The sequence below is a fragment of the Scyliorhinus canicula genome, chromosome 18, assembly GCF_902713615.1.
Source record: "Scyliorhinus canicula chromosome 18, sScyCan1.1, whole genome shotgun sequence".
NCBI lineage: Eukaryota > Metazoa > Chordata > Chondrichthyes > Carcharhiniformes > Scyliorhinidae > Scyliorhinus > Scyliorhinus canicula.
In genome coordinates this window covers 97,158,785-97,185,780 of record NC_052163.1, presented here as the reverse complement: position 1 = coordinate 97,185,780, position 26,996 = coordinate 97,158,785, and the positions used below count along the sequence as shown (strand labels likewise).

Sequence of the window (26,996 nt, the reverse complement as noted above, 5' to 3'; positions counted from 1 at the left end):
GTGGAGATGGTCCCTAGCTGAATTGCTACGGGGGCTGTAATGTGTCCCTGCTGTGAGTGTCCTGTAAAACCGCTGAGTGTAATGGTGGATGTGGTCGGCCACATGTCTGCCTGTGCCGTGGTGGTGGAATTAATTGTGGTGCGGGACCCTCCTGTGTCCCAAAGTAACTCTATGGGCTTCCCTCGAACCTTTGCTGTGACTACCGGTCTCCCGGATTGGTCCCAGAGGGTGTCACAGACCCAAGTGGGGGAGCCCGAACACCGTCAGTCCGTTCCGTCCACATTGGTCTGTCCTGACTGTATTCCTATACTGTGAATAGGCTTCGCTCTATTTCTGTTCAGAGTGCCTATCTGCTGGCCTCTCTGTGATCTTTGGGGTGCATTGCATTCCTTAGCAAAATGTCCTAACTGACCACAGTTGTAGCATTCCTGCGACTTCTGTGGAGGGCTGTTCTTCCCTTCATTTACCCATGTGGGGTTTTGGTGCGCTCTCACTGCCTGAATGTCCGCTGCAGCCTGAGCTTCATCTGGGGTCTTTATTCTAATTTTGCCCTGAACCGATTGTTCCCAAGCGCGGGACAATCTTTTCAGAACCCATTTCTCGTTATGGGCCTCCTCTGAGGGGTTGTAACTATTGCAAGCACTCTGTCCTGCATCTGTGGCATGGGAGATTATGGTGCGCGTCCATTTAACCATGTTGTCACGGTTCAAATGCGCTCGGTTTAATTCGCCAAAAACTGCAGTGAAATAGATCCACAGCCTTCCTGCAAATGCTGTGGGATGCTCTGTTCTCTTTTGTCTGCATTTATTTAGTCCTTCAACTGGGTCTCCTCTGTTATACCCTATTGCATCTAAAATGGAGGTGTGCATTTCCTCTAGTGTGCCTCCTCCAACGTTCTGTGGGTCGGGGAGGGCTGCTACTACGGATGGGTCTGAGCTCAGAACAGTGAGCTTAACCTGCTCTCTATCGTCCAGGCCGTACATGATAGCCTGCTGTTTAACATTTACGAAAAATTGGTGGGGGTCTGCGGTGGGAAGAAACGGAGTAATTTTCTCACACGCGTCCCTGAGTTGCGTTACAGTTAAGGGGGTGGTGTAGGTGATATCGGGTGCGCCGTCTGTGGTTGCCTTTCTTTGGGTGGTGACTGGGTTCATAGGTGCGGATGCTATCTGATCTGTGGGGAGTTGGGGTGCTTTCCTTTTCTGCTGCGCTGCTGGCGCACATGTTCCTTGAACATAGCGCTGTGCTGTCTCACTCAGTTCCTGCCAGTCTGGGGCATTCTCCTCATCTAACTTCGTTCCAAAGGTGCTTTGGAACCCATTCTGCACTGAAAGCAGCGATTGCAGCTCCGCAATCTGCTTCCTGCATTTTGCATGGTCTACTGTGCTCTGTCTTTGCTCAGTAGTGGCAGCATGGAGTGCTCTTAAAGCTGCCTTTAGGTCAGAGCATTGCCTCTGCAATGCCTCTATCTGCTTTTCCGATTCCTCTCTTATCAGGACTGCACGTTGCTCATCTTGATAGGCTTTTTCGTATTGGGTCTGGGAACTGCTCAGATGGGCTAGACATGACTGATGTGCCCTCTTGGCATCATCCCCCTCTCTACCCTTCTCTGCCAGCTTCCCTCTTAGTTCTAAGTTTTCCTTCTCGATGTCCCTGACATCCACTTTACTCATTCTATTCCTCTCTTCTAACTCTGTTCAGAGCGTCCGAACGACCTTCTCAGTGCCTCGCAACTGTGCCAAACAGGACACGATTGCCATCGGCTTGCGTGATTTACTTAAATTCTTTTTATGAATTTGAGAGTGGTTCTCCCACCAAGTATGTCCTATACTCCCGGGACCTGTCTCCTCATTCATACTAAACTCATTCCAAAGGGGCTATCCTTTCCCTTTTAGATACTTGCGGAGTTCCAGCTCCCACACGGGACACTGACCTACTCTGCTACTGCTGGTCACTGCGACCAAGAACTGCTCTGGGTTCATGAGGCGTTCCATTGCCTGCATGGCCATTTTCTCTTTCTTACTTAAATTTGGAACAGGGGGTGTTGAGGTAATATTTTAAAAGACGGGTAAGGCTTTCGCTATGTTCTGCTTACAAAACTCCCGACAGTTCGTCGCAACAAAAAGCTCTCAGGTTAACCTTACAACCCTGTTAGTACGCATGCACAAAACACACTTCCAAATTATCGTTATTGGTTTGAACACCTTGACCACTTGTGATTTTTTCTTTTTCCCAATCAGATTTCTAATTCAAATTTCTGGGGTTCTCACGGAGTGGGGGTGCCACTTCTAATCGCGTCCCGTCCGGAGTCTGCCACTAAATGTTGCTCGTTCTACTGTTAGTGTGATTAACACGCCTCCAATAAAGGACATGTGCTTAACACTGGTTTGGCTCTGTATCTGTATCTATGCTCTGGAGTCGCCAGGTTCCGTAAGAGACACCGTCACAAGTTATCAAGGTCAAGTTCAAAGCAATAAATCTAAACACCGATCAGTAAGTCCAAACAATTAGTGTTTATTATAACAAATATAATAAATACTCATGCACACGCTAAAAGACTAATACTTATTCCTACTATTAAACGACTAAATACTTATCTAGAAAGGAACAGGCAAGGTCAGGGGGGCAAGGCCTTCGTCCAGTTCTTGGTCTGCAACTTCTGGTTATTAAAGTCGGCAAGAGTATAAGCAATGCCTGGGTCACATAGCGATCGTTGTTTTGGCACTTACTGATAGATGGCTGATGCTCAACGGCCAGTGATGAAAGACAGGATCTGGAGGCTGGAGTCGGAGGTTGGAGTCAGGATGCAACAGCCTAGGCCGGAGTCAGGAAGCAACAGACCGAATCATGTGTGGGGCCTTCTTTTTATAGGTCCCAGGAGGTCCAGGCCCCCTTGGGGCGGTTCCCTCATCGATTGGGTCTTTCCCGATCGATACGTTTTGAACTCCCCTATCCTGGGGTCGTTTCTCGATGGCTGGGGCGGTTCCTAGGGGTCATTGTTCTGGTTTCTCTGGCGCCATCCTGGCTGGGTAGCTATAGAAAAGTATCGATTGATACTTAAAATGTTTCTATTGTATCTGGGACTGGGCCGGTATCACCTCATTAGTATGCAAATCGCTTTCCTATTTGCACCTTTGGCTGAGTTTCTGCAACTGCCTTGAAACCGGTTTTGTACGTGCAAAACGCTAAATGCTTCTGCAAGCTGTGTGTCCTTACTATGGCTGTTTTTCCCTGTATTCTTTGCGGTTCTCCATTTTGTAGACTGGTGTCCATCTTAGAGGGCTACACCGCCATTTGCGCTGCCGCATTTGGCACTGCGCTGACTGCGGTCCGCTGGAATTGGCGGGGCCGCCGATTCTCTAGCCCGGATGGGCCGCTCTGACACGAGAGAGTCCTACCAGCGCCGTTCACCCCTGGTCACTGCCGGTGGGAACTCTGCAGGAATGCTCGGGGGGCGGCCTGTGGGGTGGGGGGGATGTGGGAGGGGGCTCCTTCACCAGAGGGGGGGGAGGGTGGCCTCCGATGGTGTCTGGCCCGCGATCAGGGCCCACCGATCAGCAGGCTGGCCTCTCTGTCGGCGGGCCTCTTTTCCTCTGCCGGCAATGTTATATACCTGTGCCCTTTTTGTGCGGGGCGGCCTGGGGGAGGATGGTCACTGCGCATGCACTAGTTGGCGCCTGCACAACTGCGCATGCGTGGGACCCAAGGCGTCGCGTCTTTTACGCGGCGCTGACTCTCTGATGCTGCGCCGAGGCCCCGCCCCCGCAAATCACACCACGCCTCTGCCAACCCACGGAGGCCCCAGAATGGGGTCTGGGAACGGGCAACGATGCCGGAGTAAAACACCCTGGTCTTTACTCCGACGTCGGCACTTAGACTCCCGTTGGGAGAATCCCGCCCGTAGTCTGTGAGGTGTTGGTGAATTTTCAGTGAATAGATGTGGCTTTTCTTTTTGGTGGGACACAGGGTGACAGGGAAGTTCAAATGTCACTGAGAGTAGTTCAAGGGTGATGCTGGGAGAGTCGAGGATGATTGAGGGAAGGCAGAGGATGTTCGATAGGAGGTCAAGGTAGGTTGTGGCTGACTGAAGTTACATGGAATTACATAGAATTTACAGTGCAGAAGGAGGCCATTCGGCCCGACAAGTCTGCACCAGCCCTTGGAAAGAGCACCCCATTTAAGCCCCACACCTCCACTATATCCCCGTAACCCAGTAACCCCACTTAATCTTATTGGATACTAAGAGCAATTTAGCATGGCAAATCCACCTAACCTGCACATCTTTGGACTGAGAGGAAACCGGAGCACCTGGAGGAAACCCATGCAGACACGGGGAGAACGTGCAGACTCCGCACAGACAGTGACCCGAGTCGGAAATTGAACATGCGACTCTGGTGCTGTGGAACAGCCGTGCTAACCGTTGTGCTGCCCACAAGTGTGGTGGAGGATGATAGCTGCCAGGTCCATGTTGTCGAGGGACATTGTCGATGATATCTAGTGTCGAGGGACATTGCGGCATCAACAGGCTGAGATGGCAGGAGACCTGGGTGAAGTAGGTCGAGGCCATACTGGAATGCACAATGTAAGCAATGGCTGCTAACTCGGCTGCCTGCGAACCTAAATGTCCAGGCAATTTTAATGAGATTTCCTCTAAAGTGCGTCCCTGCGCGTCCTCTACATAAATTCCATATCCTATGATCCTTTTTCCATATAGAACTGTGGAGGAGCCATCTACATAATTTTTTAGAGCTTTGCCTGTGGGCTGGGGTGTCTGTGGTCGGATGCCTGTCTTTTTCGGCACTGATTTGGGAACAAAGGGGCCTGTGTTGTGCTTGGCTGCAATGATCTCGCATTCATGTGGGGTTCCTGCATATTGAAAATTGTCGGCCAGAAACGTGTGTGTCATTATCCTCTTTACTGTAATGTTGCGTCCTTGTAGGAGTAGAGTCCAGCGTACTGCACAAATTTGGCTTACTGTGCTGTCCTTTAGCCTACCGTCTAATAATAGCTGTGTCGGGGTGTGCTCGGTCAAAATGGTTACGGGGTTGAGTCCTGTTATGAATGAAAAGCATTGTACAGCCCAAAAAACTGCGAGCAAGTGCCTTTCGCAGGCTGAAAATCCCTGCTCTACGGGATCTAAAACTCGTGAGGCATAGGCTACAGGTCCTAAACGATCGTGCCTTGTAGTACGGCCAAAAGGATTCAGTCGGTGGTCGCTACCTCTATCGCATATGGGGAGTGTGGGTCTGGCGTCTGCAAAGCGGGGGCTGTGCACAGGACGCGTTTCAATGTATCTACGGCATCTGAGTGTTTTGGAAGCCATTTCCATGGGGCCCGTTTCTTAAGGAGCTCGGAAAGTGGGGCTGCTGTTGTGGCAAAACCGTCTATATGGTTCCTGCAGTATCCGACCATCCTAAAAATGACCGAGTGCTGTAACATTTTCGGGTAAGGGCAATTTTACAATTGAATCTATCCATTTCTGTTCTATCTCACGCTTACCATGCGTTATGAGCGTACCTAAATAAGTGACCTTTTCTTGGAGAATTTGGACTTTTTTGGGGTTAATTTTGTATCCAATTTCTGTTAGGAGTCCTAATAATTCCAAAAGAAGCTAAATGTGCTCTTCCTTGGTGTCAGTCTGTAGGAGCAAGTCGTCCACATACTGAACGAGGCATTCAGGTCGGGAACCTTTTGCTAATCCGTTCGCCAATTGTCTGTGAAAAATGGAGGGGGAGTTGTGGAACCTTGTGGAAGGCACGTCCACGTGTACTGCTGTCCCTGGAAAGTGAACACAAATTTGAACTGGCACGTTTTGTCCAATGGAATGGACCAAAAGCTATTGCTAATGTCCAAAACCATGAAATATTTTGAGTGAAGTCTCTGTTTTAACATGGTCTCAAGACTCGTGGCAACAGTGGGGACTGCTAACAGAGTTACTTTGTTTAATTCCCTATAATCGATGGTCAGTCGCCATGAACCATCTGGTCATCTGATTTTCTTACGGGCCAGATCGGGGCATTGTTCGTTAAGGTTGCGGGCCGAATTACACCTTGATCCAATAAACTCTGGATTACTTTAGCTATCTCTCCCTTGTTTTGCTGTGGAAAACCGTATTGTTTTTGGGGCTTAGGATCGGGACCTGTAATGTTGACCATTCCTGGAATTTTACCACAATCATGCTTGTGCTGGGCAAACAATGCTTTATGTCTCTTCAAAACTTTTTGAACAGTTTTGTCCGTGGTAATGGTTTGTGGATCAAACCAGTACTCTCCCACTGAACTAATCCTGTGTGCGTAGTCTCCTACTGTGAGCATGGCGGGGGCTCGTGCTGCTCTGGCCATTTTCCACACACATTTATTTACGGCGTCGAAAGAAAGGTTCTGTGAGCTTATAAAATCTATTCCCAAGATGTGCTCTGCTGTCTGGGGTAAATCTACCAAAACTACTGAGTGCTTAGCTTTAGTGTTACCGATCTGGATATCCCCACAGGGGCTGTAATGTGTCCCTGCTGGAGGTGCCCTGTAAATCCACTAAGAGTGATGGTGTTTGTAGTGAGCCACATATTTTACTGGTACATTGTGGAGGAGTTTAACGTGGTTCGTGACCCTCCTGTGTCCCAAAGGAACTCTACTGGGTGTCCTCGGACTGTGCCTGCAACTACCAGTCTTCCGGACTTATCCCAAAGTGTGTCGCAGACCCAAGTTGGGGAGTCCCAACACCGTCAATTGGTGCCATTTATGCCCAAATTATCTGATCGGGCGCTAACGCTGTGGATGGGTCTGGCATTGTTTCTAGGTGGGGCATTTGTGGACTGATTCCATTGTTGTTTCGGGGGGGGGGGCATTGCATTCTTGGGCGTAATGTCCCTCGTGTCCGCAATTGTAGCATCCCTGCACTTTAGGGTGCTGCGTGTTACCTCTGCCTTCATTTACCCATGTGGGGTCTTGGTGTGTCCTTCCTGGATTCATGTTGGCGTCTACTCTCTCCTACTCTGTCTTTTTCTGTTGGGACTGATCCCAAGCTCTTGATAATCACTTCTGTACCCACACTTCATTGTGTGCTGTGTCTGAGGGGTCATAATTCACACATGCCTTTTGTCCTGCCTCCGTGGCGTGGGAGACTAGAATACGGGTCAATTTGGCCGTATTGTCTACAGATAAATGGGCACGTGTTAAATCACAGAATACTGCGGTGAAGTGGATCCAGAGGCATCCAGCAAATGCTGTTGGATGCTCTCTCTTTTTCATCTGCACCAGTTGAGTCCTTCTACTGGATCTCCTCTATTGTAGCCAATGGCATCTAGGATTGCTGTTTTCATGTCTTGGAGACTACATTTTGTGGGTCGGAAAGGGCCGAACTAACAGACGGGTCAAGGCTCATTACAATGAGTTTTACTTCTTCCTGCTCGTCCAGACCATACATGATGGTCTGTTGCCTAATCCTTAGAAAAAGTGGTATGAGTCTGACGTGGTGTGCAAAGTTTCAATTTTATCACAGGCATCTCTTAACTGGGTGATGGTTAGTGGGATGGTGTACACAAAATCGGGTTGCTCTTCTGTTGTTACTCTACGCTGTGTGGTGATGGATTCATTGGGTTGGGTGCTGCCTGTGAAGTCAGTGGTGCTGGTGCTTTCCTTTTCGGGGCCTGGGGGGGCTCTATTCTGACTTTCTGTCTCGTTCACATATTGATGGGCCGTTTAATTAAGTTCCTGCCAATCGGGGCCATCTTCTTGATCTAACTGTGGGCCAACGGTATCTCTGAACCCATTCTGAACTGAGAGCAGTGATTGCAATCTTGCAATTTGCTGCCTGCACTTGGCGTAGTCCTCCGAATTTTAAGTCCTCGCATTGTTTTCTCAACTGTTCTGCTTGGTTTACTGTCTCCTCTCTTACCAAAACCCCATGTTGTGTGTCCTGGTAAGCCTTATCATATTGAATTTGAAAGCTACTTAGGTGAGCGAGACAAGATTGGTGTGCCCGTTTGACATCAGCCATCTCCTTGTCCTTGGCCGCTAGCTGCTCTTGGAGTTACTCATTTACTCTCTCACACTCACTAACATTTCCCTCTCTACTCTTCTCTTTCTCCTCAAGTTGTCTACGGAGCGTCCTCACGACCTCCTCTGTGCCTCGTAATTGTGCCAAGCAGGACACGATTGCCATCGGCTTCTGGACTCTACTCAAATTCTTCTTGTGGATCTCAGTCAGGTTGTCCCACCAAGTTTGTCCTATGCTCCCAGGACCTGTTTCCTCATTCACACAAAACTCAGACCATAGAGGCCATCCTTTTCCCTTTAGGTATTTCCTAACCTCCTCTTCCCATATGGGACATTGTTCTGCTCTGTTGGTCGCTGCGACCTCGGGCTCTTGTAGATGCATTCCTAGAGATGTAGGCGTTCCATTGCCTTCATTGCCATCTCTACAATTATCTCTGTTTTCTACCGGGAATTTGGGACAAGGGGGAAAAAAGTGGTGGTGCAAACATTGGTACGGCTCAAGCTATTTTCCGGTTTACGCAACTCCCGAAAGTTTCACGCAACAAAATCTATCAAGGTTACCTTATATATCTTGTAGTACGCATGCAAATTACACACTTCCGAATCTTGGAGATTTGATCGATGCTGATCTTACGCTTGTGGTTTGCTTTTACTTTGCCAATTTGGATTTCCAATTCAACCGTTTTGTGGGTTCTCTCGGAGTGACACAGTCACTTCTGGGTCAATGTCGCCAATAGCTGTTGCCTTTTTTAGCTGCTATAAATATGGCAATCAATCAGGTTACCCTTCTTTCTTTAGATATCGATATTATATTACTCAGTCACCAGGTATCGAATGATACCACCATAAGGTTCAACCGGGTATCGATCAAAGAGCCAAACACCAGTTAGTTAGTTCAAGATCAAGGGTACTTTATTTACACACACAATTAACCATGCATATAGACACTACTAGTTAAACTACACCTATCAACTATGACAACCTGTACTTAACTTCAGGCACCCTGCTTAGGTCAGAGGAACAGTGGCCTTTGTTCGAATCTTGATCTATCAGGTCTCAAGAAGTAACTGCTGCTCAGCTGGGCTCATCCAACTGGTAGCGGGCGTTGAACTTGAACTTGACGTTGCCGGAGCGCCAGCTTCAAGAGAGATCGAACGCATGGCGGTCTCTCTCTTTATCCATGGGACGTTTTGCACTTTTTTGGGCGGTCCTTCGGTTTGGACCCTATTAATTGGGTAGTTCCTGATTACTGTATTTGATTTGAGCCAATAAAGCGGCGGGTGCCTTGATGGCTGGGCGTGTCCTAAGCGGTCATTGACCCTGTTGTTGATGCTTCCTGGGTACAGGGAGTGGCGCCGAAATGTCTGGGATTGTATCGGTTGCTCAAGTATCAGTCTTTTGTCTTATGGAGATGGGCCATCAAAATGCTAATAGGTTGGGGGTTTCGATGCTGTCTGGATTCTTCGCTCACAAATATACATTCAGGTTCTGAGTCTGCCTGAACCTTACATTGTCCATTTTTCCCATTATGCTTTGCGACTGTCCATGTTTCTTATTGTAAGTGGCCATCCCAGATGGCTACAGACATCAGCCTGAGAAAAACTACAACGTAACCAACTGGCATAACCAAATGCTCAGGTCATCTGATCAAACCAAACACAAGGTTCCAGGATTAGTCTACCACCTAGGGCTGGATTCTTTCATCCATTGCAAGAATGCATGGGCGAGAAAAGGAGGGGCAGCACGGTAGCATTGTGGATAGCACAATCGCTTCACAGCTCCAGGGTCCCAGGTTCGATTCCGGCTTGGGTCACTGTCTGTGCGGAGTCTGCACATCCTCCCCGTGTGTGCGTGGGTTTCCTCCGGGTGCTCCGGTTTCCTCCCACAGTCCAAAGATGTGCAGGTTAGGTTGATTGGCCACGATAAATTGCCCTTAGTGTCCAAAATTGCCCTTAGTGTTGGGTGGCGTTACTGGGTTATGGGGATAGGGTGGAGTTGTTGACCTTGGGTAGGGTGCTCTTTCCAAAGAGCCGGTGCAGACTCGATGGGCTGAATGGCCTCCTTCTGCACAGTAAATTCTATGATTCGACAGTGGAGAAGTCCATTGACCTCGGGCGGGGTTCTCCAGACGCTGGGCAGGCACAGCCAGAGAATCCGGCCTCTAGTCTATAACTGGCCTTTGAATATAATCTTTATGCTACCAAAAGGGGTGCGGGAAAAGGAGACAAGGTGGGCTATGCACCAGCTGCAACAGCTTAATCTGTCGCTCACCAGATTTTCAGAAACAGAGGTAGTTGGAAAATATATTTGTATTGTTGGATATTAGAGATTAGGTATAGATTTAAGCGAGTTTAATTTAGTGTTTCTGTATGAGAAGGGTATAACTCTAGTTAGATTCATGTTAAAAAAAATTATTTGCAAATATGGGAGTATTTGCTTTTAATTCAAACTGCATTGAGCTTAGGAAAATTATAACATGAAAGTAAATGAGCATTGGAGAAAGTGTGAGGCGTTGCTTAGTAACCAGGGACATCTTTAGGACAGGAAGGCTTTTTCTTTTTGGGAGTGAAGTTTGAAAACACTTGTGTGTGACAATCATTTGGGGAATTCCACAGAAGATCAATTAAGTGTCATCTGCCACTTGGTATCAGAGAGGGGTGTTGTATGACCACAGTTAGCCTGTTGGGTTACAGGGACTGTGTTTATTAAAACCTGATTGCACAAGATATATTTTGTAACCTGTGTTATCCTTAAAATCTGTGTACATTTGTGAAGGTAAATGGGAGTGAAGGAGTATCTTATTGTAGTCAAACTTTCCATGTTTAGTGAATGTTTTGTTTGTAGTTAAATTGAAAGTCCTATGACTCTGTTCATCCTCATTTTCTAAAACTAAAGTAAAAGTTAGTTTTTGAGCACGGGTTCCATTCCGGAAACTTCCTATCTGGTAGTAACACTATTTATATAATGTAAATACTTATGCATTGTTAGCCTGTTCAATCTGTATGTTATTAATTTTTTTTGTACACAGTTTCTGTCCATGTACATTGTTATATCTTATACCACATGTTGTCTCAAATTAAATGGGGAAGATGTAGACCAAGTGGTCACGAGATGACCTGAGGACGCAGCTACAAAATGGGTCATATGTCGGGAGCACGGGACTTCTCGCATGGAATACGGGCAGAGTAGCTGCTCAGCTAGTGAATAAAGCATTGTTTGCTGCAAGTCCTTGTTTCAGCGTTTGTGAAGCCAGCACTTCTAATCCTTCTCCTAATGTGTTTGTATGTAGCTCTGGAATCTGACCTATGAATATATCTGCATTCTTGCTCTTCCTTCAAGACTCTCCTTAAACCTACTACATTGACAAATCTCTAAATTTCTCTTCCTAATAAGTCCTTTTTTGGTCCAACGTTTTGTGCGTCTGGTCATTTTCCCATTTTAAAAGCAGAATAAAAGTGGTTGGAATTGCTCCACCTGGATTCTTAATTCCTCTGTCTGAGGCCTTTTTTTCACACCTAGTCCTATTCATTCTTCCAATGAGAACTATCGCTTCAGCTGCCTTGGCCCCTTGCTCTAGAATTTACTCTGTGAACCTCTTTTCTCCTCTCTATCTCCTCTTTGAAGATCCTTCTTAAAATCCACATGGTTCTTGGTTCGCACTTCTTTAGCTTGGCAATCAGATTTTCCTTTTCTTTGTGTAATTCCTTGAAATGTTTTTCTATTTTAAAGTGCTGTAGAAGTGCAAGTTATTGGGTGGGATTCTCCGGTCTGCCAGCCACATTTTCTGCCTCGCCGTGCCCCCACCCGCAATGGGATTCTCCATTCCCACAGCAGGCCAATAGAGTTTCCCATTGTGGCTACCTCATGCTGTCAGGAAACCCACGGGCATAGGTGCGCTGCCGGTGGACCGAAGGATCCCACCGACAGAGAATTCCGCTGATTATCTTTCAAACACAAATTTCTGTTGCCAAACACCTTTACAATTTAACTCATCCTTGACCATGTTCATACTGATAGCATTAATTTCTTTTCAGGAATTTCTATGATCCACTCAAGTTATTTCGACCGAATTCAGCAAATGAAGACCTAATTGTGACATATGACTATGCTTCATTAGGATGCCCTTTGGCGGCACATTATTCAGCTCCTTGGTTACCAGAGCTCCAGCTGTAAGTTCTTTCAGATCTTATTGTGAGTTGAAACTGCTTTGGAAAAAAGTGTTTTGTGGAGTAAATAAAATAAGAAAATTTACTGCTTTCAAACGTGTTTACCTTAAAATAAAAACTGGTCTGAAAAAAGGTAAAAGAATGTAAGAGAACAGAGAAAAGTGTCACAAATTAAAAATATATTTAAAATATATATTTTAAAATTTAATTCCTTTCTTAGTTACAAAGCCAAAGTGCAGAATGGACAGGGCAAGTCCTTAATCCATCTCCAAAAACCAATTCAACCAATTTGCTTGCTCCAAAAACCAATTCAAATTGAATCCAATTCTTGGTCCCCACAAGAAACATAGATCCAAGCTGCCAAGAACAGGCATTACACCTGCTCTCGCACTTGATCCTATGCTTGATTTAGGCAAAAAACCGAGAAGGTGTCACAAATTTAAAATATTAAGAAGAAATAGTCAGCTGGTAAATGCACAACTTGATGTCATTTTGAGCCATACATTCCAGGAAGTTCAATGTTCTGATAACTCCTCTCGGCAGATTTAGGTAATCATTGCCAGAATAGCAATGGGAATACAATTGTCACCAGGCTAAGTAGGGAAATAATTTGAAGTTCCTACCTCTGATAAAGATCCATTCTGAAAATTGTGCTCTTCTTTGTAAATTGGTCTACTGGTCTGAGCTGTCTAAATTCAGAGCTTAAGGGCAGGATTCTCCCAACCTATCTGCGATGGATTTATTGGCAGGCAGGCATGGTGAATCTGGCAGGAGCCAAAAAGTTGGAAACCCGCCGGTGTAAAATCACATTGCAATTCTCCTAAAGGCAGGATGCTCTACCTGCTGGCAGGTGGTGCAAACGCCATTTGCATTCATTTGCATGCTCAGTAAAAAAAAAAGCTGGTCGCCAGAGACCCGTCAGGCCTCTCAATCTTACATCACGCCAACAGGAAATCCCGGCAATGTTAAACCTGATTGATAAAGGCTGATGTGCACAAGCCAACCCTCAGTTCACCAGAGATTTGAGGCGTGTGCAAAATGTAAAGTCGACCTGCCATAGTGCTGCAATACTTCTGATGCGCTGCACAGTAGCCTGCCGGGGCAGGCTGGCCTTCATAGACAGCATGTGCTGCTGGACCCATGGACCCTCTTGTATTACCAACTCATATCAGTACTATGCTTGGGGTTGGGGAGCACAGGGTCCTACTACCACCCTTTTCCACACACCAGTGTCCATCTGAACAACACTCCTGCAGGACTTGTGCAGCCACCGCAACAAAAGTCCCAGGTTTGACTGGGGGTCGGGAGGGGGGTGGTGCAGACAAAGATAAGGGGCGGCAATATGGAAGGAGACTGTGCAAGGAATGGAGTTGGTCAAGGGCTTACAGTGGCAGGCAGAGGGCAAGGAGGTGGTTCAAGACGATGAATAATGGGAGGCAATGGGAAGACCGAGGGGAAGGAAGGTGGACACTGACAAGGCTGCATGACATGCAGACAAACAAGGGGGTCTAAGGACTAGCACATGTATTACTGGAAGGGGATGCATGCAGACAGCAGATTATGGGGTGGGTGCATATTAGTGTGGCATATTAGGAATGGTTTGCATAAACACGAAACAGGCTGGCTGCAGTGCTTTGTGAAGGTCACTGTTGTCCATAGTCCTCTTTAGAAACAGAAGTAATGTCCACGCACCTGTTTAAGTTCAGGGGCTGACGGATAGGCATTACAGAATGCAGACATTACTGCTGGAAAATGGAAAGAAGTCATAGATGATAGTTAGTATTTGGACCTCAGTCTGAAGTCAGAGGAAGGAGACAATGAAGAAGGGCAGTGGCTATGTAGCAGGGGTAATGATTGGAAGCATGGCATATCCCAGCTGCAGGGAGAGATAAGGGCTTTGTGCTTCAAAGGAAAAATGCGAAAGCTTGATGTGCAGGGCTCCCCTATAATCAAGATCTCTGGGTGCGACAGGCTTTGTATTAGGGTTCAGAGAATATGGGGATGGTCACATGGGGCATCCGCTGCCTGTAAATAGGGAGCACATAATATGTATGCGAAGCTCTCATGGCAGGGTGGGAGAGCCCCTGTAAGTGACGGCGTACACAGCCTACAAATGGGATGGGTACAGGTCCATGTGAGGCACAGGTGCTTCATAGGTGATGGGCTCAGGGGGGGAATGTGTCAATGTCCACCACCCCAATGGCAGGACCCAGTATTAATGGGGGAACCTGGAGAATAACATGTGGGGCGGCGATTCTCCGAACCCTGCACCGGAGAATTGCCGCAACCGGGCCACGACGCCGGCACGCGATTTTCCGAGGTGCAGAGAAATGGCGCCATTTGCGCCGGTGCGTTTGGCGCGACGCCGGCCACTGGAATCGGGGTGGCTGCCGATTCTCCGGCCCATATGGGCCGAGCGGCTGCTCCAATGCGACAGAGTCCCGCCTGCGCCATTCACCCCTGGTCGCTGCCAGCGGGAACTCTGCGGGAATGGTCGGGGGGGGTGGCAGTCTGTGGGGGATGGGGGGGCTCCTTCACCGGGGGCGGGGGGGGGGCTCCGATGGTGTCTGGCCCATGATCGGGGCCCACCAATTGGTGGCCCGGCCTCTCCCCCCCACCCCCCGGGGCCTACTTCTCGCGCGACCGGCCACTGAACACAGGCTCCATGTTGGTTGGGGCCGGCGCGCAAAAGAAGTACCCCGCGTATGCGCAGGTTGGCGCGGCCCAACTGCGATGCGTGGGTTAGAGCGGCGCCCATTTGGCACCACGTAAGGAGGCTGGAGCGGCGTGAACTGCTCCAGCGTCGTAGAATTGTACGCGACCGGGCCCGGTTCGCGCTGTCGTGAAACGCGACTGCGCAAACTCTTGGGCCCAATATTGGAGAATCACACCCGTGGCATCTCTACCTGCACATAGTGAGGCTCCAAGTAAATCAGAGGGATGTGGACAGTGAGGGAGGGTGGGTCAAACTCTGTCTTATAATAAAAGGTGCAGCATCACCATCTCAATGCTCATGTAAAATCGAGTGTTCCAAAAGCAAAAGTAACATTGGTTCTGTCTGGGAGGGCCATGAAACTGGGCTCTGAGGCTCCTTATCAATGCATGCTCACTCATGCTCACTCACTTATGCTGCTGCAGTGCACAGGATCCAGGTCAATGACACCAAATCCAGAGCCTGTTGCCCTGGAAGCAAGAGCAAGCCAGATTTCCAATTTTGTGATTTGAAAGGGATCGACTCAACTCAATAGCTTCACGTCAAATTTTAAATAGCTACAGTGGAAGACAGTAATGCAGCCTTGGAGGCTACACTGAATGGGGAACAGCTGCATCGATTCTCCCATCCCAACATGAAGGGGGGTCATGGTTGACAGTTAATGCCATTCATCAGTGGCAAAACGGATTCCATTCATTTGCCATGAGCAAACAAATGTCCCCCTACGAGTATTGGCTCATTAGGGAGTGCCCTTCTTCAATCAAAAGGGTTTCCACTCCCTGAATGTGCAGTTAATCTGTGACATCATGCAGCACAGCATGCACATCCGATACCCAAGCACCATGCATGACTCATACATCCTGGAGCATTCGTTGATTCCCGGCACCTTCAAGGCATTTCCTCGGTGAGCAGTTGGCTCTTGGGTGACAAGGATTACCCGCTGAAGTATTGGCTAATATCCACTGTCTGGAGGCCCCAGACTAAAAAGGGGAATTGCTATAACAACTTCCATACAGCAACCAGGGACGTCATTGAGCGGGCATCTTCAAGATGTGCTCCCGATGCCTGGACTGCTCCGGTGGGGTGCTCCAATATAGCCCTGTGATGAATGATTACTGCACCTTTAATGTAATGATCTCTTTAAGACTGGGTTTGGAACCAGAGAGCCACATATAAGGTAACATTCAGTGGGCAGTGTGCAGCGAGCACAGTTCTCGGTAGCTGTCTGGTTCTCTGCTAATTAAAGCCTTTGTATTACCAATCATCTCTCTCGAGTTGTAATTGAGGGTATCTCAATTTAATTAGCAGATTACTTCAAGATGGACAGCGGTCTAAAGCCGGAGAAGCTCAATTTGGACGCTTGGTCGCCGGGGGCTGCAGAAATTTTTAAATACTGGCTTTGGTGTTTTGAGGCCTATCTGAACTCCTCAGACACTCCAGTCGACGGACCTCGCAAGCTGAGCTTACTACACGCCAGGGTGGGCCACAGACTCTCCTCCACGATCGAGAAGGCCACCACGTACGAGACGGTCAAAATCCTGCGGAAGCGCTTCGTTAAGCCAATAAACGAGGTACACGCCTGGCATTTGCTCTCTGATGCACCATCAATTGGACTCGAGTCGAGAAGTAGTTCCAAACAACAGGCTTTAATACACTAGATGTGTGCCCGGCAGTAGACGTACAGAGAAAGGCAGACTGCCAGCCGGTACGGGTTCTTATACCCTGCCTCATAGGCGGAGCTACCAACCTCTCAGCCAATCGGCGGGTAGTCACATGACTAGCCTCAGCCAATTGGCAGAGAGGCACATGCCTTACCTGGGCTAATGGGCAGCGAGTCTTCTGCACCAATGGCAGCATGGTTCTAAGGAACCGTAATCTCCCTAGTCATACTACCACATTCACCCCTTGTTGAGAAAGAAGCCGGGGGGGGAGGAGAGGTGGAAGAGAGAGAGGGGGGGTGCTCCATAAGACTGGTAGTATGACTAGAGATAATTCAAGTTGTACCGAGGTATCTACGGCTGCCCACTGGCCCGCGACGAACGTGCAAAAGGCAATATCACTGCACACAGTATACAAGCGAACAACAAGTTAAAAAAATGAAAAGAAACATGCAAAGGACATGTGCACGAACACAAAGAGTCCATAAGGTCCATCAGAACATCAAATTGACTCGATCAGCCGGGTGGGTTCCTTCAATGTCCTGCTAGACCTGCGCAGCGGTGCCGGTGATGTTGGAGCAGTGGTCGCCCGTGACTCCAGAAGCGGCGGTCATGGTCCTGTGGCCATACCCCTGGTCGGTGCTAGCGGTAGCCGGGCCAGGGGAGGGGGTTCCTGTGCGCTGGGTTGCGGGGGCGCTGGGTGCGGTCGGGACTGGAGGGGGGGTGCTGGTGCTGGGTGTTGCGGCCGCACACCGGCGGGTGTCAGGTCCCGAAGGGAGACCGTGTCCTGTCGTCCGTCGGGATACTCCACGTACGCATACTGCGGGTTCGCATGGAGTAACTGGACTCATTCAACCAACGGGTCGGACTTATGCACCCGCACATGCTTCCGGAGCAGGATGGGCCCAGGGGTGGCCAGCCAGGTTGGGAGCGGGGTTCCTGAGGACAACTTCCTGGGGAAAACAAGAAGATGTTCGTGAGGTATTTGATTCGTGGCAGTACAGAGGAGAGACCAAATAGAGTGGAGGGCGTCTGGGAGGACCTCTTGCCAGTGGGAAACCGGGAGACACCTGGACCGCAGGGCCAGCAGGACGGTCTTCCAGACCGTACCATTCTCCCTATCGACCTGACCATTACCCCAGGGGTTATAACTGGTCGTCCTGCTAGAGGCGATGCCCCTGCTAAGCAGGAATTGACGCAGCTCGTCGCTCATAAAGGAGGACCCCCGGTCGCTGTGGATGTATGTGGGGTAACTGAACAGGGAGAAAATGGAGTGGAGGGCTTTGATGATGGTTGTCGTGGTCATGTCGGGGCAGGGGATGGCGAACGGGAAATGGGAGTACTCGTCAATCACATTTAAGAAATACGTGTTGTGGTTGTTGGAGGGGATGGGACCTTTTAACGCCATGCTGAGACGTTCAAAGGGGCGGGAACCCTTTATCAGATGCGCCTGCTCGGGGCGGTAAAAGTGCGGCTTGCACTCTGCGCAAATGTGGCATTCCCTGGTCACAGTCCTGACCTCCTCGATGGAGTACGGCAGGTTGCGGGTCTTAATGAAATGAAAGAAGTGGGTTACCCCTGGATGGCAGAGGTCCGCGTGGAGGGTGCGGAGGCGGTCCACCTATGCGTTGGCGCAGGTACTGCGGGACAGGGCATCAGGAGGCTCGTTGAGCTTCCCAGGACGATACAAGATATCGTAGTTCAACGTGGACAACTCGATCCGCCACCGCAAGATCTTGTCGTTCTTAATCTTGCCCCTCTGTGCATTATCAAACATAAAGGCCACTGACCGTTGGTCTGTGACGAGGGTGAACCTCCTGCCAGCCGGATAGTGCCTCCAATGTCGCACAGCTTCTACTATGGCCTGTGCCTCCTTTTCCACCGAGGAATGGCGGATTTCGGAGGCGTGGAGGGTCTGGGAGAAGGACACTGGTCTGCCCACTTGGTTGAGGGTGGCTGCCAGAGCTACATCAGACGCGTCGCTCTCGACTTGGAATGGGAGGGACTCGTCGATAGTGCGCATCGTGGCCTTTGCGATAACTACTCTGATGCGGCTAAAGGCCTGGCAGGCCTCCATCGACAGGGGGAACGTGTTGGACTGAATGAGAGGGCGGGCTTTGTCGGCGTAGTTAGGGACCCACTAAGCATAATAGGAAAAGAAGCCCAGACAGCGTTTGAGGGATTTCAGGGAGTTGGGGAGGGGAAGTTCCATTAGGGGGTGCATGTGTTCGTGGTCGGGGCCTATCACTACGTAGCCGAGGATGGCTAGACGGTCGGTGCGAAACACGCACTTATCCTTATTGTAAGTGAGGTTAAGGAGTTTTGCGGTACGGAGGAATTTACGGAGGTTGATGTCGTGGTCCTGCTGGTCATGGCCGCAGATGGTGACATTGTCGAGATATGGGAAGGTTTCCCGTAAACCATATTGGTCAACCATTCGGTCCATCTCCCTTTGGAAGACCGAGATCCCATTTTTGACACCGAATGGAACCCTTATAAAGTGGTAGAGGCGCCCATCCGCTTCGAAAGCTGTGTACATTCGATCCCTCGCGCGGATGGGTAGCTGGTGACAGGCAGACTTAAGGTCCACCGTAGAAAAGACTTTGTACTGCGCGATCCTGTTAACCAGGTCGGAGATACGGGTGGGAGGATATGCGTCCAGCTGCGTAAACCTGTTGATGGTCTGACTGTAGTCAATGACCATCCGGTTTTTCTCCCCAGTCCTAACCACCAGCACTTGTGCTCACCAGGGACTGTTGCTAGCCTCTATGACTCCTTCCTTCAGAAACCTTTGGACCACGGACTTGATGAAGGTCCGGACCTGGGCACTGTATCGTCTGCTCCTGGTGGCGACGGGTTTGCAATCCGGGATGAGGTTTGAAAACAAGGAAGGGGGGTCGTCCTTGAGGGACACAAGGCTGCAGACAGTAAGGGGGGGAATAGGGCCGCCGAATTTGAAGGTTAAGCTCTGCAGGTTGCACTGAAAATCCAGTCCTAGGAGTGCCGGTGCGCAGAGGCGGGGAAGGACGAGGAGTTTATAGTTTTTAAAACCCTCCCCTGGACCGTGAGGTCCGCCACGCAGCACCCGGTGATTTGGACTGAGTGCGAACCAGAGGCCAGAGCGATTTTGTGTTTTACTGGGTGAACGGGGAGCACGCAGCGTCTTACCGTGTCGGGGTGGACGAAACTCTCTGTGCTCCCGGAGTCCAGTAGGCAGCTCGTCTCATGACCATTGAGGAGGATCTGTGTGGTTGCTGTGGAAAGCGTGCGGGGCCGAGTTTGATCCAGCGTCACTGCGGTGAGTCGTGGCAGGAACTCAGAGTCGTCATCCATCATGGAGTAGTCACTTGTGGGGGCCTGACCGCAAAAGTAGCAGCGGGGGCCCGTGGGCTTATCGGGACGCCCTGCAACGCATGTCTGGGGGGGGGTCAGAGTCGGCAGGGGGGACGGGGGTTGCGTGCCACACTGCCCAAGGGGCCGCTGCGCGGCCGGGGGCATATGTGCGGGCATTGCGGTCAGCGACCTCCAAGGAGGATGCAAGGGTCCGTACCTCAGCGAGGCTTAAAGTGTCCTTTTCCAGAAGCCTCTGGCGTATCTGGGATGATTACATGCCCACCACGAAGGCGTCCCTGATCAAGAGTTCGGTGTGCTCCGCTGCAGTGACCTGCGGGCAGGCGCAATTTCTCCCCAGGTCAATGAGGGCCCGATAGAATTCGTCGAGGGACTCACCGGGGAATTGTTGCCTCGTAGCCAGTAGGTGCCGCGCATAGACCTGATTCACTGGCCTGATGAAATGTCCCTTCAGCAGATCCATAGCGGCGTCATAGTCCAATTCATCCTCTATCAGAGAGTAAACGGCGGTGCCAACACACGAGTGGAGGATGTGGGGTTTCTGTTCCCTTGTCGGGCGGTTTTCTGCTGTGGTGAGGTAGCTGTTAAAACATGCCAGCCAATGTTTAAACGTTGCTGACGCGATTGCAGCATGCGGGCTGATACGGAGGCAGTCTGGCTTGATCCGTAGCTCCATTTCAAAATTCTAGTGTATTAAATTGATGCACCATCAATTGGACTCGAGTCGAGAAGTAGTTCCAAACAACAGGCTTTAATACAGTAGATGTGTGCCCATCAGTAGACGCACAGAGAAAGGCCGACTGCCACCCGGTACGGGTTCTTATACCCCGCCTCGTAGGCAGATCTACCAACCTCTCAGCCAATCGGCAGGTAGTCACATGACTAGCCTCAGCCAATTGGCAGAGAGGCACATGACTTGCCTGGGCCAATGGGCAGCGAGTCTTCTGCACCAATGGCAGCATGGTTCTAAGGTACCGTAATCTCCCTAGTCATACTACCACACTCTCGACCTGCCGGCAGCGCTCTGGGGAAACGTTAGATGAGTACATGGAAATACTCACCGCACTCACTAGGAACTGTGACCACAAGGAGGTGATGGCAGAAGTCCATATGAACTTGCTCATCCGAGATGCTTTCGTGTCCGGTATACGATCCACGCACATCAGGCAGCGACTCCTTGAAGACGGAGCAAAAGATCTCCAAGGCACGGTAACGCTCGCCTCCTCTCTGGTAGTGGCCCACCATAATCTCCGCACATATTCCGCGGACCTTGCGAGTCCCTCTCGGTCCCCTCCAAACTCGTCCACGCTACAGGCCTGCGCCGCGTGGCGACCCACTCACACTGGGGGCACACCGTGCTATGTCTGTGAGCAAGGCCAGCACCCTCGTCAGCGTTTCCCAGCCCGCTCTGCTATCGGCAACGACTGCGGAAAGAAGGAGTATTTCGCAAAGGTCTGCCTAGCTGGGCCCAAGGTTCCGAAACAAAAGTCTCATCTGGCCCAAAAATCGAGCTCCCAAGCCCACGTTCAACCGACGGTGGTGGCCATTTTGTGACTCCGAGCAGCCATTTTGTGAGTCCGACTCAGCTGAGGACTCGGACTACCCGCAACTGGGAGAGATCACCCTCGACCAATCACAGCCGAAACACCTACGGAACTCCATGATGCAGGTCCAAATCAACGGGCGCGACACCACCTGCCTCTTCGACTCCGGGAGCACAGAGAGCTTTATTCACCCAGAAATGGTAAGGCGCTGCTCCCTGCGCACCTATCCCGCCTCCCAAACTATCGCCCTCGCGTTCGGGTCCCACTCGGTCAAAATCAAGGGGTATTGTATTGCAGATCTTTCGATCCAAGGCACCGAATACGCCCGTTTCAAACTTTATATCCTCCCTCACCTCTGCGCCCCCCCTGCTGCTCGGTCTGGACTTTCAGTGTCGCCACCGAAGCCTGACACTGAAGAAGAACGCCCTCAGCCTAGCTGAGGCACGGACCCTTGCAACCTCCCTGGAGGTTGCTGACCTGAACGCCCGCGCATACGCCCCCGGCCGCGCAGCAACCCCCTGGACTTCATGGCACGCGCCACCCCCGTCCTCTGTGGACCCCAACCACCCCCAGGCCTGCGCTGCGGGTTGCTCCGACAAACTAGCAGGGCCCCGTTGCTATTTTTGCGGCCTCTCCAAGCTCCCCGCCTGCGCTGTCCGGCCCGCTCCGCTCTGTGTAAGAGCTGCGGGAAGAAGGGCCACTACGCGGTGGTCTGCCAGACCAAGTCGGTCGCTGCTGTTCCACGGAGCGACCACGGATGCCCCCCCCCCCCCCCGCGCACCAACCTCTCCGGCCCGCCTTCCGGCCCCCGCAACGGCCCCACGGTCCTCGCAACCCGCACTCCACCTGCCCCGACCGGCCCGCAGACGCCGCTAACACTGCCCCCAGCCGCCACGAGGTTCCCACGGGCGCCGCCATCTTGGGACCCAGACGCCATGTGCAGGCCATGGGCGCCGCCATCTTGGGGCCCCAGCTCCACGTGCGGGTCCTGGGCGCCGCCATCTTGGGACCCCGATTCCACGTGCGGGTCCTGGGCGCCGCCATCTTGGGCCAACACGGAAGGCCGTGCCAGCGATTACTCTGCCACCGAGGAGGATCTGGAACTCTCGCCACGACTTGCTTCCATCACACTCAACAAGTCGTGACCACGCAAGCTCACCAAGACTACGACAACGATCCAGCTCAACGGACACAAAACGAGATGCCTGCTGGACTCCGGGAGCACGGAAAGTTTCATCCACCCCGACACGGTAAGACGCTGCGCGCTCCCCATCCATCCAGTTAAGCATAAGATTGAATTGGCCTCGGGTTCGCACTCTGTCCAAATCACCGGATGCTGCATAGCGGACTTCACGGTCCAGGGGAGGGTTTTCAAAAACTTCAAACTCCTCATCCTTCCCCGTCTATGCGCTCCGGCACTCTTGGGCCTGGATTTCCAGTGCAACCTGCAGAGCTTGACCTTCCAATTCGGCGGCCCTATTCCCCCTCTTACTGTCTGCAGCCTCGTGTCCCTCAAAGTGGACCCGCCTACCTTGTTTGCTAATCTCACCCCAGATTGTAAACCTGTCGCCACTAGGAGCAGACGATACAGTGCCCAGGACCGGACCTTCATCGGGTCCGAGGTCCAGAGGCTCATTAAGGAAGGAGTTATCGAGGCCAGCACAGTCCCTGGCGAGCCCAAGTGCTGGTAGTTCGGACTGGGGAGAAAAACCGGATGGTCATTGATTACAGTCAGACCATCAACAGGTTTACGCAGCTGGACGCGTATCCTCTCCCCCGTATTTCCGACCTGGTTAACAGGATCGCGAAATACAAAGTTTTTTCCACGGTGGACCTTAAGTCCGCCTACCACCAGCTCCCCATCCGCGTGAGTGACCGAAAGTACACCGCGTTTGAGGCAGATGGGCGCCTCTACCACTTCCTCAGGGTTCCATCCGGTGTCACAAATGGAGTCTCGGTCTTCCAACGGGAGATGGACCGAATGGTCAACAAGCACGGATTACAGGCCACCATCCCGTATCTCGATAATGTCACCATCTGTGGCCATGACCAGCAGGACCACGACATCAACCTCCAAAAATTCCTCCAAACCATAAAACTCCTTAATTTAACTTACAAAAAGGATAAGTGCGTGTTTAGCACCGACCGTCTAGCCATTCTTGGCTACGTAGTGCGTAACGGAGTGATAGGCCCTGATCCCGAACGCATGCACCCCCTGATGGAACTCCCCCGCCCCTCATCCAGTCCACCTCCTTTCCCCTGTCGATGGAGGCCCGCCAGGCCTGTAGCCGCATCAAAGCGGATATCGCAAAGGCCACGATGCATGCTATCGACGAGTCCCTCCCATTCCAGGTCGAGAGCGACACGTCTGACGTAGCTCTGGCGGCCACCCTGAACCAAGCTGGCAGACCCGTGGCCTTCTTCTCACGAACCCTCCACGCTTCCGAAACCCGCCATTCCTCGGTGGAAAAGGAGGCACAGGCCATAGCGAAGCTGTGCGATATTGGAGGCACTATCTGGCCGGCAGGAGGTTTACCCTCCTCACAGACCAACGGTCAGTAGCTTTCATGTTCGATAATGCACAGAGGGGCAAGATCAAGAACGACAAGATCTTGCGGTGGCGGATCGAGTTGTCCACGTACAACTACGATATCTTGTATCGTCCTGGGAAGCTCAACGAGCCTCCCGATGCCCTATCCCGCGGTACCTGCGCCAGCGTGCAGATCGACCGCCTCCGCTCCCTCCACACGGACCTCTGCCGTCCAGGAGTCACCCGTTTTTACCATTTTATTAAGACCCGCAACCTGCCCTACTCCGTTGAGGAAGTCAGGACCGTCACCAGGGATTGCCACGTCTGCGCCGAGTGCAAACTGCACTTCTACCGCCCCGATCGAGCGCATCTGATCAAGGCATTCCGCCCCTTTGAACATCTCAGTATAGACTTCAAGGGTCCCCTCCCCTCCAACAACCGTAACACATATTTCTTTTTTTTAAAATAATTTTTATTCAAGTTTTCTAATAACAATAACAAAGGTTTCCCTCAAATTAAAACATACATATCGTGCTTCCACACCGAAGCTAGAGCAGAACTCACCCCCCCCAAAATAAATAGTAACAAATAGCAAATGGTTATACAAAAAAGAACAGAAAAAAAGAAAACAGAACGAACCCACCGCTGCAAAATCGAACCTCCCGACCATCCCCAAACCCACCCCCCCAGGTTGCTGCAGAGACTGATCTCTCTCTACCCCTTCGCCAGGAAATCGAGAAAGGGCTGCCACCGCTGAAAGAACCCCCGTACCGATCCCCTCAGGGCAAATTTCATCCTCTCCAACTTAATGAACCCGGCCATGTCGTTGACCCAGGTCTCCGGACTAGGGGGCCACGCATCTCTCCACTGCAACAGAATCCTACGCCGGGCTACTAGAGACGCAAAGGCCAGAATGCCGGCCTCTCTCGCCTCCTGCACTCCTGGCTCCAAAGCAACTCCAAAGATCGCGAGCCCCCAGCCCGGCCTGACTCTGGACCCAACCACATCCGACAAAATCCCCGCCACCCCCTTCCAAAAACCCCTCCAGGGCCGGACATGCCCAAAACATATGGGTGTGGTTTGCTGGGCCGCCCAAGCACCTTCCACACGTGTCCTCCCCTCCAAAAAGCTGGCTCATCCTAGCCCCCGTCATATGAGCCCTGTGCAGCACCTTCAGCTGGATTAGGCTGAGCCACGCGCAAGAGGAGGAAGAATTCACCCTTTCCAGGGTGTCCGACCACATCCCATCCCCAATCCCTTCCCCTATCTTTTCCTCCCATTTCACTTTGAGCTCATCTACTGAGGCCTCCTCTTCCTCCTGCATCAGCTGGTAGATAGCCGAGATCTTCCCTTCCCCGACCCACATCCCTGAAAGCACCCTATCCTGCACCCCCCTTGGCGGCAGCCGCAGGAACTCCGCCACCTGCCCCTTAACAAAGTCCCTGACCTGCAAGTACCTAAAGGCGTTCCCAGGGGGGAGGTTCCACTTCCCCACCAGCTCCTCCAGAGTCGAACTTTCCATCCAGGAAGAGGTCCCCAAACTGTCTGATGCCCGCCCTGTGCCAGCTCCCAAATCCCCCATCCATTCTCCCTGGCGCAAAACGATGATTGCCTCGTATCGGGGCCCAAACCGAGGCCTTCACTTCCCCCCTATGCCGCCTCCACTGTCCCCAAATTTTAAGGAATACAACCACCACCGCACTCGAAGAGTACTTTGCCGGGGGGAGCGGGACTGGGGCCGTCACCAAAGCCTCCAGACTCGTGCCTGCACAGGACGCTGCCGCCACTCTTTTCCATGCGTCACCCTCCCCTTCCGTCACCCACCTACGAATCATTGCCACGTTCGCCGCCCAATAATATCCACATAATTTGGGCAGCGCCATGCCCCCGACCTCCCTTCTTCGCTCCAAAAATACCCTCCTTACTCTCGGGGCCTTCCCCGCCCACACAAACCCCAAAATCGACTTGTTGACCCTTCTGAAGAAAGCCTTCGGGATCAGCATGGGGAGGCACTGGAAAAGGAACAAAAACCTCGGGAGCACCGCCATTTTAACCGACTGGACCCTGCCCGCCAGCGAGAGCGGCAGCGCATCCCACCACCTGAACCCCTCCTCCATCTGCCCCACCAGCCTCGTAAAATTGAGCCTATGCATAGCCCCCCAGGTCCTAGCCACGTGGACCCCCAGATACCTGAAACTCTTCTCAGCCCTCTTGAATGGGAGTTCCCCTATCTCTCTCTCCCGACCCCCCGGGTGCAGGACAAACAGCTCGCTTTTCCCCACATTGAGCTTATATCGCGAAAAGTCCCCAAACTCCTTGAGTATCTTCAGCACCTCTGGCAGCCCCTCAACCGGGTCCCGACATACAACAGCAGATCATCCGCATATAGTGACAGACGGTGTTCCTCCCCCCCCCACCCCCGCACAATCCCCCTCCAACTCTTCGAGTCCCTCAGCGCCATGGCCAGGGGCTCAATTGCTAACGCGAAGAGCAGGGGAGACAAGGGGCACCCCTGCCTCGTTCCTCTGGAGAGCCGAAAGTCCTCCGACTGCCTCCCGTTCGTCGCTACACTCGCCACCGGGGAGCTGTACAGTAGCCTCACCCAGCTAATGAACCCTTCGCCAAATCCAAACCTCTGCAACACCTCCCACAGGTAGCTCCACTCCACCCTATCAAAAGCTTTCTCCGCATCCATAGACGCCACTATTTCTGACTCCCCAGCCACCGGTGCCATCATCATGACATTCAGGAGCCTCCGCACGTTGGCGTTCAATTGTCTCCCCTTTACAAACCCCGTTTGATCCTCATGAATCACCGTCGGGGCCACATCCTCCACCCTCCTGGACAGCACCTTTGCCAACAACTTGACATTTACGTTGAGGAGCGAGATCGGCCGATAGGAACCACACTGAAGGGGGTCCTTGTCCTGCTTCAGGAGCAAAGAAATAATCGCCCTGGACATCGTCGGGGGCAGAACCCCCGCCTCCTTAGCCTCATTCAGGGTTCTCACCAGCAGCGGGCCCAGCAGATCTATAAATTT

At 51.4% G+C, this 26,996-nt stretch overlaps 1 protein-coding gene across 1 annotated transcript in view; it reads left to right on the top strand.

The window, feature by feature from the left end:
• Positions 1-26,996, top strand: part of LOC119953484 (cation channel sperm-associated protein subunit delta-like) — a 760,311-nt gene that overhangs the window by 675,687 nt on the left and 57,628 nt on the right. The window contains exon 19 of the mRNA XM_038777815.1: positions 12,029-12,163. Within this exon, the coding sequence (XP_038633743.1) occupies positions 12,029-12,163 (135 nt within the window). The remainder of the gene's footprint in view (positions 1-12,028; positions 12,164-26,996) is intronic.